Source organism: Suncus etruscus, chromosome 12 (genome assembly GCF_024139225.1).
Source record: "Suncus etruscus isolate mSunEtr1 chromosome 12, mSunEtr1.pri.cur, whole genome shotgun sequence".
Lineage (NCBI taxonomy): Eukaryota > Metazoa > Chordata > Mammalia > Eulipotyphla > Soricidae > Suncus > Suncus etruscus.
Genome location: NC_064859.1, coordinates 39,298,764 through 39,312,928, shown reverse-complemented (window position 1 = coordinate 39,312,928; position 14,165 = coordinate 39,298,764). Strand labels below are relative to the sequence as shown.

The following is a 14,165-nucleotide window of genomic DNA, read 5'->3' as shown; positions in this document are numbered from 1 at the left end:
AATTTGAATAGTATTAGTAAATATCCTGAGCATCTGAAAAAGAAAATAAACATTTTTATTAGAATAAAACACTGCCTTGATGAAAGAGTGAGAGAGAGAAAGAAAAGAGAAGAAAAATGTTTGCAACAGAGGCAGACAGGGGTTGAGGGCAGGAGGGAACCTGGGGACCAGAAATGTGCAATGGTGAAGGGATGGGTGCTGGGCATTGCATGACTGAAACTCAACCATGAATAACTTGGTAACTCTATCTCACAGTTATTCAATAAAAAATTTTTAATAAAGTAAGGGGCCAAAAAAAATAAAGGACCAGAGTGATAGCACAGAGATAGGGCATTTGCCTTGCATGTGGCAGACCCAGGATGGACCTGGGTTTGATCCCCGCATCCAATATGGCATCCTGAGCCAGTAGTAAACCCTGAGCACCACCATGGGTAGCCCAAAATACCAAAAACAAAAAATAAACAAACAATAAAAACACAACCCAAATTAAAAAACTACTGCCTGGGGCCGGAGAGATGGTGCTAGAGGTAAGGTGTCTGCCTTGCAAGGGCTACTGTAGGACAAACCTCGGTTCAATCCCCGTCCCACATGGTCCCCCCAACCCAGGAGTAACCCCTGAGCGTCAAAACGGATGTGGCCCAAAAACCAAAAAAAAGAAAAAAAAAAACAAACTACTGCCTTTGCTTTATGAAGTTAAAAGTGCAGACTATGATGCATATATGACATGTTTTATTGAAGTATTAAAAAAAATCTCTGAGGTTTCCCTAGAGATTCATCAGGAGTGATTGCTGAGCACAGAGCTACAAGTTAAGCCTTGAACAAGGCTGAGTGTGGTCCCAAAACAAAAAGCCAAAATTTTACAGAAGGTCCTAGATATAGATTCATCACTGAGGAAGTCTATGCTTTATATATATGAATAGTCAGTTCATTCACCTCTCTCTCTCTACTCTCACTAGAATTCTATTTTGTTATACAAAGCACATTTCAAGGACTCGTTATCTTAATCTTTTATTGTCTCCACACTTCTCAAAAACAATGATTCCAGAATGTCAGCATGTCAAACACCTAATGACAATATGATTGTGTCTATTATGCTCTATTTCCTAAATATCCTAAGTTCTTTTATCTGTTTTGTTTTGCCTTTTGTTTGGGTTTTGGGGTTTTTTTTCTTGTTTTTTTTTTTTTTTTTTTTTTTTGTCTACAGGCCACACCTGGTGGTGCTTAAGGGTTGGTTACTCCTGGCTCTGTGCTTAGGAATCACTTCTGGCAGGTTTGGGGGAACTATATGGGATACTGGGGATCAAGCCCAGTTCAGCCAATATGAATGGTAAATGCCCTACCTGCTGTGCTAATGCTCCAGCCCACTTTATTTTTTTAATGAAATAGATTTTGACTATTATTTGTCTAATTTTGTTTCTGAGCTATATTTATTGATACTGGAGGCTGGTCCTGGCCCCAGTGTGGTTCTTGGGGCTGGGGGTGTCACTCCCTAGCAGTGCTTGAGGGACCATGTATTAATATGGATAGGACCTGGGACTCCTATATGCAAAGCTCTAGCCTTCCCAGATTTTTTACTATAAAATGATTGCTATTGCTTTATATGTTTCTTAAATGGATATAGTATTTCATATATGCTTCATTCTTTACTTCTTTGGTAGAAGTCCGGGAAGTGTCTCTAATGAATAAAGTTGTAAGAATCTAGCTACCAAAAGGCATTCATCAGGAAATCTTTATTTATTTATTTATTTATTTTTAATCAGGAAATCTTTTTGTTTAAATCAGAAAATCTTAATAGGTTCTTAGCTCCCTTGGGTTGAATGAAGTTCACAGAAATTATGTTATTAATGAGTGGATAAAGAGTTGAGGTGAGGTACAATAGTTTCAGGGAAAGCACAATATTAAAATTTTAAAAACACCAATGAGAACAGCCCTTAGAAAATACTTGTATTCAAAACCATAAACTTAAATAGAGTCCAGGGGTGTTTCTGTCTTTTAAGAATTAAGTCTTATAGGGGGCCGGAGAGATAGCATGGAGGTAAGGCATTTGCCTGCATGCAGATGGTCGGTGGTTCCATATGGTCCTCAGGAGCCTGCCAGGAGCGATTTCTGAGCATAGAGCCAGGAGTAACCCCTGAGCACTGCCGGGTTTTTGGGTGCCCCAAAAACAAACAAAATAAGAATTAAATCTTATAATTTTGGGGCCACACACTCAGCTGTGCTCAGGGCTTGTTAATTTGCTCTGCTTAGGGAGCATTCTGGGTGATGCTCTCGGGGTAACGCTGCTGGGTATTGAACCAAGTACAGCCACAGGCTAGTGCCTTCCTCTTTATACTATCTCTCTGAACCAAGAATTTAGTTTTAAGTAAATTGGGTCAAAGCAATAGCAGCAGGGCATTTGCTTTGTATGTGGCCAACCTGGGACAGATCTGGGTTCGATACCCAGCATCCCATATGGTCCCCCGAACCAAACCTCCTCCTAAAAATAGTCATTTATGTAAACTGTGCATGACAGTTCTTGAATAATGATAATTCCACAGGAAATAAGTTAATGCATTTTTTGTAGAGTACCAGTTATATCTTTGTTTCACAATCAAAAAAACATTTAAAAAACAGTAGTTTTACTTTTTTGAAATATAGTTTTTATGAAACATTTTAATAATTTAAAATTTCACAAAGTAAAAATTATTTATGTTTAGCTTCTCCAAGCTGTAAAGAAAGTTTCTATGCAGCATTTCTAAAACCTATTATTACTGAAGATTTCAGTACAGATATAAATACAAGATTGTTCACAAAGAGCAAAGTGTAACCCTCCCCTACCTCAGCTTCCAAATAGAACCTGTTTAAATTTATTAATAAGAAACTACTGGGTGCTGAAGTTGATATGCATGATACCCTTTAATAATAGTATTGCAGGGGTCAAAACGGTGGTGCAAGCAGTAAGGTGTCTGCCTTGCCTGTGCTAGCCGAGGACAGACCCCCGGCGTCCCATGAGGTCCCCCAGGCCAGGAGCGATTTCTGAATGTATAGTCAGGAGTAACACCTGAGTGTCACCGGGTGTGGCCCAACAAACAAAAAACCAACAAATAAAAAAACAGTATTACAAACCACAGTGCTAAGAAAAAAAAAAAAAAGAGAGGGGCTAGACAGATAGAACAGAGAGTAAGGTGCTTGCCTTGCACATGCCACACCTTAGTTTGATCCCCAGCATCCCATAAAATTCCCTGGGCATTGCTAGGAATGATCCCTGAATGTAAAGCCAGGAGTAATCCCTGAGTATCATGTACAGGTGTGACCCCAAAATGTAAGATATAAAAGTCTTCCTTTAGAGGCAGGCTAAGATTGGGGGGAGACAGAGAAGGAGATGAAGGAACAAGTAGAAGGCAAAGGGATAGAAACTCAAACATGAACATCTTAGAAACTGTGTATCTCAGGGGGATTAAATAAAAAAACAAGGGAAGAACATGGTTTAGTATAAATCCTTTTTTTTAATTTATAGATAATAATTGAATCCTCACAAGCAACTAAATAATTTCTGTATTACATTAACGATACGTTAGTTCAAAAATTACAAAATACCTATTTATGTGCTGGAGAGCACTTACTTACCTAGCAACGAAGCTGAACCCACTTAATTACTGGCATCCCATACAGCCCACAAGCACCACTAGGACTAATTCTTGAGTGCATAGAGGCCTGATAACCAAACAAAAATTAAAAATACCTTTTTTAGTCTCCATAAATTTTTCATAGCTATCCGGGAAATCATCTTCTGATTTAGATTTTTCCATTGATGCCACAACTGTTTTTCCTTCGTCCTCTTCCTCTTCATTAAACCACATTTCTTCATCCTCTTCCAAGGCCTTTGCATCTCTGCGATATCTGTTACTACGTAATATAGATGGTACACTGTAAGAAACATACCACAACATTGAGCAATGATTTAAAAGTTCATAACAGATTTTGAGAATGTCTGACCAAGAGGAAGTAATGACAATATCATTTATATAACAATCACATCAATAAAAATATAAGATACAACTAGAGATATTTCAAAATATCGAAGCTGCTGCAAATTAAAATTTTATGTTCAGGGGCCGGAGCAATAACACAGAGGTAGGGTGTTTGCCTTGTATGTGGCCAACCCCGTAAGTACTTCCGTTCGTTTCCCAGCAACCCATATGGTCCCCCAAGCCTGCCAGGAGGGACTTCTGAGTGCAGAGCTGGGAGTAACCCCTGAGCAGCGCCAGCCGGGTGTTACCCCCCCCACCACCAAAAAAAAAAAAACCCAAATAAATAAAAATGTATGTTCAGTTATAGTATGCAGCAGTAATTTTTCATGGAAGGACTTAGGATAATGGCAGGATATCCCATATATTCTTCTACGTAACTCTATAAAATTCATGATAGAAAACGAGTGAATTTCATATTTAAGATCTCATTTACAAGGTATTTTGGGTGTAATCTTAAGAGGCTATCCATAGACTTAAATGATACCTGTTCAGTTTCTGATTCTGTCTGTCTTTTTCTTGCTCGTACTTCGTCTTCAGTCCTTTGAATGTCTGAACATATTCAATTGATTCAAGTGCTTTATAAAAGTTTTCAACTATATGTGTAGTAAGAGACTTGATATCTTCCTGTATAAGCACAAAATTTAAATTTAGATATAATACAATATTTGGAAATGGAAAAAAATTAATTGGTTCAAAGTTGACCAAAAAGGGAATCTCCTTTCAAGGACAAATGTCCTAGTCTTATAAACTTTACTCCATAGAAAAGTTGTAGAAAAGCAGTAAATGAATTTATTTTTTTTTCATTTTTTATATTTATATAAGAAGCATTTGAGCCATAAGGTACATAGGGAAAATGTAGGCAGAGCTCTTCTGACACTGAAGCTAAAGGCATCTTCAAGGGAGAAACACTACTGGCCAAAAAAGTGAAAGCAAAGAAACTAATGGGTCTACAGTAAACTGAGAAGATTTTGTACCTGAAACGAAATGGTGACCCGGATACAAAGACTACCCACAGAATGGGAGAAGCTAATCACACAATATTCACAGGCTACTGTTAGAATTTTGCAAGGAAAAAAAAAATCTAACCCCATTCAAAACTGGGGAGAAGACAGAGACTATAGAGATGAGGGCTGGAAGGACTGGCTTACAGTATGAAGCTCACCACAAGAGTGGTGAATGCAGTTAGAAATAATTACACTAACAACTAGTACGACAATGTTAATGAGTGAGAGAAGTTTTTTAGTCTGTCTCAAATACAGGCAGGTTTGGGGAGGAGAGGGATGGGGGGCATTGGTGGTGGGAATGTTGCACTGGTGAAAGGGTTGTTCTTTTTATAACTGAAACCCAACTACAAACATGTTTGTAATCATGGTGCTTAAATAAAGGTATTATTAAATAAAAATAAAATAAAAATCTAAACATTTTAAAAACAAGCGAACAGAAAAAGAAGTACAGTTTCAAGCTCATTGCCACCTAATAATTTTCCATAGCTTGGTTGAATAAAATTAAGATTTAACTGTCAAAAAAAAATGGGGAGAAGAAATAAACAGACATTTTCTCAAAGAAGAAATAGTCAAAAGGCACATGAAAAAATACTCCACACCACGAGTTGTCAGGGAGATGCAAATCAAAATAGTGAGGTGTCTGCCATCTCACTACAGAGACTGGCACACATCACAAAAAACTAAGAACAACCACTTCTGGCATGGATGTGGGAAGAAAGGGACTCTCATTCATTGTTAGTGGGAATGTAGATTTGTTCAGCCTTTTTCGAAAACATGGATATTCCTCGAAAAACTGGCAATTGAGCTTCTATATGATCAAAAAATACCACTCCTAGGGATATACACTAGGAACATAAAAACACAATACAAAACTGCCCTCTGCACTCCTATATGTTCATTGCAGTACTATTTTCAATATCCAGAATATGGAAACAACCCAAATGCCTGAGAACAGATGAGTGGTTAAAGAAGCTGGTACAAATGAAATACTAAGCAGGTGTTAGGAAAAATAAAGTCATAAAATTTTCTTATACATAGATGGCTATGGACAGTATTATGATGAATAAAATGAGTCAGAGGGAGGATAGACATAAACTAGTCTCACTCATTTATGGGATATAAAAAAATAAAAGTGTAGTAGTCTCTAGAGACAACAGAGAAGAGGGCCAGGAGAACTGGTCCATGATAGGAAGCTTGCCACAAATAATGCAGTTAGGGCAGAGAAGGGATGACTATGATGATAATTGAAACAGATCACAGGACAATAATTGGGTGTTATATGAAGATAAAGTGATATGCACATTTGCATGGTATCCCTTCCTTAACAATACTGTCAACCACTGTGTGTGTGTGTGTGTGTGTAGAAATACCTGCCTCACAGAAAGGTAGGAGAGAGGGTGAGAGGGGAAGAGAGAGAGGGAGATGAGAGAGGGAAGAGAGAGAGAGAGAGAGAGAGAGAGAGAGAGAGAGAGAGAGAGAGAGAGAGAGAGAGAGAGAGAGAGAGAGAGAGATGAGAGAAGGAGATGAGAGAGGGGAGAGAGAGAGAGAGAAAGGAGATGAGAGAGAGACACTGGTGGTGGAAAACATTCATGGATGAAGGGTGGTGAACATTATATGACTGAATCTCAATCATGAACAACCTAGTAATGTTTGTTTGTTTGTTTGTTTTTTTGGGCCACACCCAGCGGTGCTCAGGGGTTACTCCTGGCTGTCTGCTCAGAAATAGCTCCTGGCAGACATGGGGGACCATATGGGACACCGGGATTTGAACCAACCACCTTAGGTCCTGGGTCGGCTGCTTGCAAGGCAAACGCCACTGTGCTATCTCTCCGGGCCCAGTAGCAAGAATACTTTAATATGAACTTACCACTCTTATAAATTCAAATAACTCAATAACAGCAGAATTTAATAGATTGTACCGAGTTCCATTATCCAGAAGAGCATTTATTACTGGTTCAAAAAGATTTCCCTTGGTGATGTAACGATTATAAAATTCATCTTTAAGGCCAATTATCCGCCTCATAAAACGAAGAGCACCTAATTAAAAATAATACAGGGAATACTGTATTAATAATAAATTAATTTTAAAGGTATTTTTACATAAAGCAATATATATATAAACTTTTTCTACAATAAAATGCAAACCTGAAATAATATAATTGGACTTTGAGAAAAGCAGAGTTAGGTACAGACCACTCAAAAGCTATACAACTTCTAAATGAATGGAGGTAGGTAGCTCCATCGCAAAGGAAAAAAATTACAAAACAACAAAAGCAGAGATTGAAGTGATAGCTCAGTGGTAGGGTGTTTACCTTGCATGGGGCTGAGCTGGGACAGACCCAGGTTCAATTCCCATCACCCCACATGGTACCCCCCCACCCCAAGCTTGCCAGGAGTGATTTCTGAGCACAGAGCCAGGAATACCCTTGAGCGCCACCAAATGTGGCCCAAAAACCAATAAACCAAAAAAAATAAATAGGGGCCGGAGAGATAGCATGGAGGTAAAGCGTTTGCCTTACATGCAGAAGGTCAGTGGTTCAAATCCCGGCATCCCATATGGTCCTCTGAGCCTACCAGGAGTGATTTCTGAGCACAGAGCCAGAAGAAACCCCTGAGCGCTGCCGGTGTGACCCAAAAACCAAAAACAAACAAAAACAAAAAATAAATAAATAACAGGGGCCGGAGAGATAGCATGGAGGTAGGGCATTTGCCTTGCATGCAGAAGAATGGCGGTTTGAATCCGGCATCCCATATGGTCCCCTGTGCCTGCCAGGGACGATTTCTGAGCATACAGCCAGGAGTAACTCCTGAGTGCTGCTGGCTGTGACCTCCCCCCCCCCAAATAAATAACAAAACAAATAAACAGAATTAGTGGGGCCATCATAGAAGTGTCTTCCAAGAGTTAAGATTGCCTTCCAGGGGCTGGAGAGATAGCATGGAGGTAGGCCATTTGCCTTTCATGCAGAAGGACAGTGGTTCAAATCCCAGCATCCCATATGGTCCCCGAGCCTGCCAGGAGCGATTTCTGAGCAGAGAGCTAGCACTGACAGGTGTGACCCAAAAACCAAAAAAAAAGATTGCCTTCCAGCCCAGCTGAAGAGATACTGGCTGGAGATACTTGCCTTGCAAGTGGCTGGCCCAGGTTTGATCCCTGGTATCCCATACTGTCCCTGAGCACCACTAGGAGTAATTCCTGAGTGCAGAGCCAATAGTAACTACTAAGTACCACTAGCTGCCCCCCACTCTCCCCCCCCAAAAAAAACAACAAAAAAGACTGCCTTACCACTTCAACAAAGGGAGATTTGGTGGTTGTTCTATTTTTTAATTTTCGAAAAATACAGCCAAAGGGGGTTATATTGCTAGTACACGACAAATAGTTAAAACTTTACTTTTTGATGATGACTGTAATTCCATTCTCACATTCCAGGTTCCTCTGCCTTAGAAAAATCACCTGTAAATCAATACTATCCGCACTTTTATAACAATAACACTCTTTTGTCAATTGCTCTGTATTATTTTCACTTAGATAAACATATAGTTGGCAGATCCAACTGTTTATGTACAAGAATAGAGGACTTTCCCATTTTAGAATATAAAATTTCCTTTAACCAGGCCAGTTTTTACTTAGCCAATTAAGTTTGGTAGTCTTGTATTAAAATTAACTATGGAACATAAAATATTCTAATTTCAATCCTTTATTAGTGTTTGCTCATCTTTTGGCTCTTAAGCCCTCCTATTAGTAGTCTGATTTATTCTAAAAATAGTACTAGCAAAATCTTTAAAACTCAAGATTTTCAATTTTATAAATCAGTCTCTGTTCAACCCTGCTTACAGAAAGAAGTCATTAAAACAAAGATGCCTGTTGAAATCGTGTTCAGCTCTATATTACCTGAAAACAACAAATATACCACATAAACTATAAATGTATATTAATTATAATATCAAAAAAAGGGGAGATAGGTACCAGAAAGAGTACAGCCTTGCACCTTCAGTGAGCCTTCCAGATGTGAAAATATGGAGAAGTACTGGACTTTGAACATCACCTTTTTTTATTTTTTGTAAGGGATAGAAATTTATTTATAATTATTAAAACATAGAAGCTGGAGACCATAGTATAACAGATAGGGTATTTGTCTTGCACATGTCTGACCTGAGTTCCATTACTGGCACTCCATAATGTCCCCTGAAACCTGCAAGGAGTGATCCCTGAACACAGAGCCAGGGGTATGACCTGAGTGAGCATCACTGAGTATGTTTGCCCAACAAAAACGATGATAAACACTGAAAAAATTAAAGACTCTATTTAATGCTGGTTCTTGAACTGGTATACTCAAAATTATAGTTTAAAATGAACAAACTAGCCAGAGTGCTAGTGAGTGGATAAGGAGTTTTTGCCTTTCATGTGACTAACCCAGCACTTATATAATCATTCCCTAAGCCTAGAGTAAATCCTAAAACTGCCAGATGTGCCCCAACAGAAAAAAAACAAACAAAAAAACAGCAATTGCTTATAATGGAAGTATTGAAGCAATTTAAACATTATATATCCAGATAAAAGGAACTTTTCTATTGTCAACATAAAGGTTTAGTATTAATAGAAGTTGGATAGAAAAATCTAGCAAGAGGACTTTAATCCTTCCAAAATTCAATACAAGTTCAATCAGGGAAGATTGGATTTGTTTCTCTTCCTCTTGTCCTTTAAACAGAATAAATAGAGAATAAAATTAGGCAGGAGAGACAGTATATAGGGTACTGTCCTTGCCTTGCATGCAGACAATCCACGTTTGATCCCCAGAACTAACCACTTAACATTTTCAGAAATGATCCCCAAACCCAAGTCGGGTGGGGTCTGCAAGACAAAAAATAACCATGAGGGGCTGGAGTGGTGGTGATTGGTAAAGCGTTTGCCTTGCATGTGGCTGACCTAGGATGGACCTCGGTTCAATCCCCCGGCATCCCATATGGCCCCCAAGCCAGGATCGATTTCTGAGCATATAGCAGAAGTAACCCCTGAGTGTCACTGGGTGTGGCCCAAAACCAAACCAAACAAACAAATAAAAAAACACTCAAATGAAAAATAGAAAATCAAAGATTAGTAAATTCTTACAAACATCTTTTCAATAGTATTTACTATTGACAAATAAATTAATCCACAATAATTTGACTTTAACACTTAAATATGTTCTTTCTTTAAACATTTTATCAAAATGTTCACTTAGAAGCTAGTACAGAAGGCAGGGTGTTTGTCTTGCACAAGATGACCTGGGTTCAATCTCCAGCATCCTTGAAAATCCCTTTAGCACTGCCAGGAGTGATCCCTGAGTGCAGTGCCAGGTAGAATCTCTGAGCACCACTGTACTGTGACCCAACAATAAAAAACAAAAAAGAATGCTCATTTAAAATGTTACTTACACAAGGCCAGGAAAGTATGCTTTGAATTCATCAAGACCAAGACTCTTCTTAGTAAGTCTTTGTTCATAATGTAGTTTTTAATGTGATACGTGTGATGTTCCACACAAAATGTGAGTAATTCTAAAATTAAGGCAAGCAGCTGTGCTGTCTGATAATTATCTACAAAGAAAGTTACCACACAATAAATACAGCAATATACATTAAGGAATTAAGATTTAGACTGCGAAAATCAAGTTCTATTTTTCCATCAACTAAAGAAGCAATAAATTTTAATATTTTCATTAATTAAGCAAACTCTTCCAAAGTATGATCACCTTTTCCTATTTTAATGGTTATTTTCTGATATAAGGCTCTGGTATAAAATGTTAAAGGGAAAAAAAAATCCCACAATAAGCATCTACATAATCAGCCCTTCATTGCATTGAGATTTTCTTTAGTAGTGTTTCATTAAAAAGTGCTTTAATGGGGGGCCGGGCGGTGGCGCTAGAGGTAAGGTGCCTGCCTTGCCTGCGCTAGCCTAGGACGGACCTCGGTTCGATCCCCCGGCATCCCATATGGTCCCCCAAGCCAGGAGCGACTCCTGAGCGCATAGCCAGGAGTAACCCCTGAGCGTCAAATGGGTGTGGCCAAAAAAAAAAAAAAAAGTGCTTTAATGGGGCCAGAGAGATAGCATGGAGGTAAGGCATTTGCCTTGCATGCAGAAGGATGGTGGTTTGAATCCCAGTATCCCTTATGGTCCCCTGAGCCTGCCAGGAGAGATTTCTGAGTAGAGCCAGGAGAAACCCCTGAGCGCTGCTGGGTGTGACCCAAAAACCAAAAAAAAAAAAAAACAAAACATGCTACCAGGGGGCCGAATAGATAGCGTTTGTCTTGCACACAGTAGATCCAGATTTAATCCCTGGCGTCTCATAAAGTCCCCTGAGTGCCACTAGGAGTAATTCCGGTGAGGTGGCACTAGAGGTAAGGTGTCTGCCTTGCGAGCGCTAGCCAAGGAAAAGACCACAGTTTGATCCCCCAGTGTCCCATATGGTCCCCCCAAGCCAGGGGCAATTTCTGTAGTTTAGCCAGGAGTAACCCCTGAGCATCAAATGGGTGTGGCCCGAAAAACCAAAAAAAAAAAAAAAAAAAAAAAAGAGGAACCACAGAGGTAGTATAATGAATAAGGTACTTGCCTTGTGCACAATAAATAACATAGGCTCAATCCCTGGAACCACAAATGTCCCCTGAGCCTGCCAGGAGTTATCACAGAGTGCAGTCAGGAAAAAACTTGAGCACTGCTAGGTCTAGCCCCCCAGAACAAAACAAAAAAGGGCTACCAGGGTTGGAGTGATAGCACTTTGGTTAGGGTGGTCATCATGCACAAAGCTGGCCCAGGTTCCATCCCCAGCATCCCATATGGTCTCACCAAGAGTGATACCTAAGTGCAAAGGTAAGAGTAACCGTGAACATCACCAGGCTTGGCATCCAAACAAACCAAAAATGTATCATCACTAGCAAAACCAATGAATTCACAAAATAATCCAAAAAGATGTAACTCAATTTTTTATACAAAAAAATGGTATTACATGTGCCTATCAAGGTAGCAGCAGGGGATGGGGGATGATGGAGTATAGGAATAATGGTGATGGGAGTTGATACTGGTTGTGGGATTGGAATTTATATGCTTAAAACTCATCAATAACTTTGTAAGCCACAGTTCTTTAAATTAAAAAAAAAAAGAACATTACAATCTTTAGATACTTAATTGGTAATACCATGAGAGAGAAAATAATTATTTCAAATTGACCCATGCTAAAAACCCATGTTTTCATAATTTTATTTGCCTTTGTGTTATAATAAGCAACATGCAGTACATTTGTTTGTGCCTCCATGAATGCATACTATGATGGTGGGTGGGAGACTGAGGACATTGGTGAAGAAAATGTCACACTAGTGGTGAGATTGCTGTTTGAACACTTACCTGAAAAGACTGTTTTATAAACAATTTTGTAGATCACAGTGTTATAATAAAATTAGAAAAAAAAACCCTGTCAACTACCAACTGTAAATCACGGTTCTTTAAATAAGATATTTAAAAAACATTCAAAACAACAAAAACAGAACATTACAAATTGCCCAAGAAGGGGGCCGGAGAGATAGCAAGGAGGTAAGGCGTTTGCCTTTCATGCAGAAGGTCATAGGTTCGAATCCTGGAGTCCCATATGGTCCCCCGTGCCTGCCAGGAGCAATTTCTGAGCATGAAGCCAGGAGTAACCCCTGAGCACTGCCGGGTATGACCCAAAAACCACACACACACACACAAAAAAAATTGCCCAAGAAAAATCAAGTTTTCTTTAAAGATCTATTTAAGAAAAAATTAATTGGGGGCCAGAAAAATAGTACAGTGGGTAGGGTGCTAGCTTTGCACACAACTGACCTGTGTTTGATGCCAATCCCCTCTCAATCCCTTGCCAACTGATTTCTGAGCACAAAGCCAAGAGTAAGCCCTGAGCATTAATGGATTTGTACCAAAAATAAAAACCACAAATTATAGTCCTGGGACCAGAGCAATAGCGTAGCATGTTTGCCTAGCATGTAGTCAACCTGAGTTTGATCCCCGGCATGCCATAAGGTCCCTTGAGTCTATCAGGAGTAATTTATGAGTGCAGAGCCAGGAGTAACCCGAGCATTGCAAATAAACAAACAAAAATCAATAAAGACTGGCCATGAAAAATATACAAAGAAAAATACTGGTACTTTAAAGACCTAAAGTGAGGGACTGGAGTAATAATTGCACAGTGAGTAGGGCATTTGCCTTGCACAAAGCCAATAGGGTTCAACCAGGATCCATATGGTCTCCTGAACCTGCCAGGAATAATTTCTAAGTGCAGAGCCAGGAGCAATGATGGGTGTGGCCCAAAAGAAAACAAAACTAAAATGGAAGCACAAGTTTTACTTGCTTCTTGCTTCAGACCAATTAGTACATAGTCAATCCAAATATACGAACTAGTTCTTCACTATTAAAAACAAATTCTAGGGGCCGGAGAGATAGCATGGAGGTAAGGCGTTTGCCTTTCATGCAGGAGGACGGTGGTTCGAGTCCCAGCATCCCATATGGTCCCCTGTGCCTGCCAGGGGCGATTTCTGAGTGTGAAGCCAGGAGTAACCCCTGAGGGCTGCTGGGTGTGACCCAAAAACAAAAACAAACAAACAAAACAAAACAAAACAAAAAGATATTTAGATTCAAGATATACAAAGATTAAAAATAAACATTAGGGGCCGGGCGGTGGCGCTAGGGGTAAGGTGCCTGCCTTGCCTGCGCTAGCCTAGGACGGACCGCGGTTCGATCCCCCGGCTCCCCCGGCGTCCCATATGGTCCCCCAAGAAGCCAGGAGCAACTTCTGAGCTCATAGCCAGGAGTAACCCCTGAGCGTCACAGGGTGTGGCCCAAAAACCAAAAAAAATAAAAAAATAAAAAAAAAAAATAAAAAAATAAAAATAAACATTAAAAAAAAAACAAATTCTATTAGTTTCTTGATTCTCAAATTTTACTTGTAAAGTACTTTGGAACACTAATTTGAATACATATCTTGTTTTACATCTTTCTCAAATATAGGCATAAAGTTACTCATTATATTTCTAATTAATTCGATCTCTGAACAGTTTCCTAGTTTTCTTATTAAATCTGGTTCTTAAAACTTTGATGAGAATGGTTAAGAGACAAAATGTTAGAGACACAAAGTAGTTATTTTACACTATT

General features: G+C 39.2%; 1 protein-coding gene across 2 annotated transcripts in view; it reads right to left on the bottom strand.

Annotated features, from left to right (window-relative positions):
• The window catches only part of PPP4R3B (protein phosphatase 4 regulatory subunit 3B), a 60,387-nt gene that overhangs the window by 9,247 nt on the left and 36,975 nt on the right, over positions 1–14,165 (bottom strand). The window contains exons 11-14 of one of the 2 annotated variants that reach the window (XM_049784775.1): positions 10,427–10,585; positions 6,882–7,051; positions 4,495–4,634; positions 3,722–3,906 (exon numbers count right to left, since the gene is read on the bottom strand). In XM_049784775.1, the coding sequence (XP_049640732.1) occupies positions 3,722–3,906; positions 4,495–4,634; positions 6,882–7,051; positions 10,427–10,585 (654 nt within the window). The remainder of the gene's footprint in view (positions 1–3,721; positions 3,907–4,494; positions 4,635–6,881; positions 7,052–10,426; positions 10,586–14,165) is intronic. The other variant, XM_049784776.1, reaches the window with a different exon arrangement.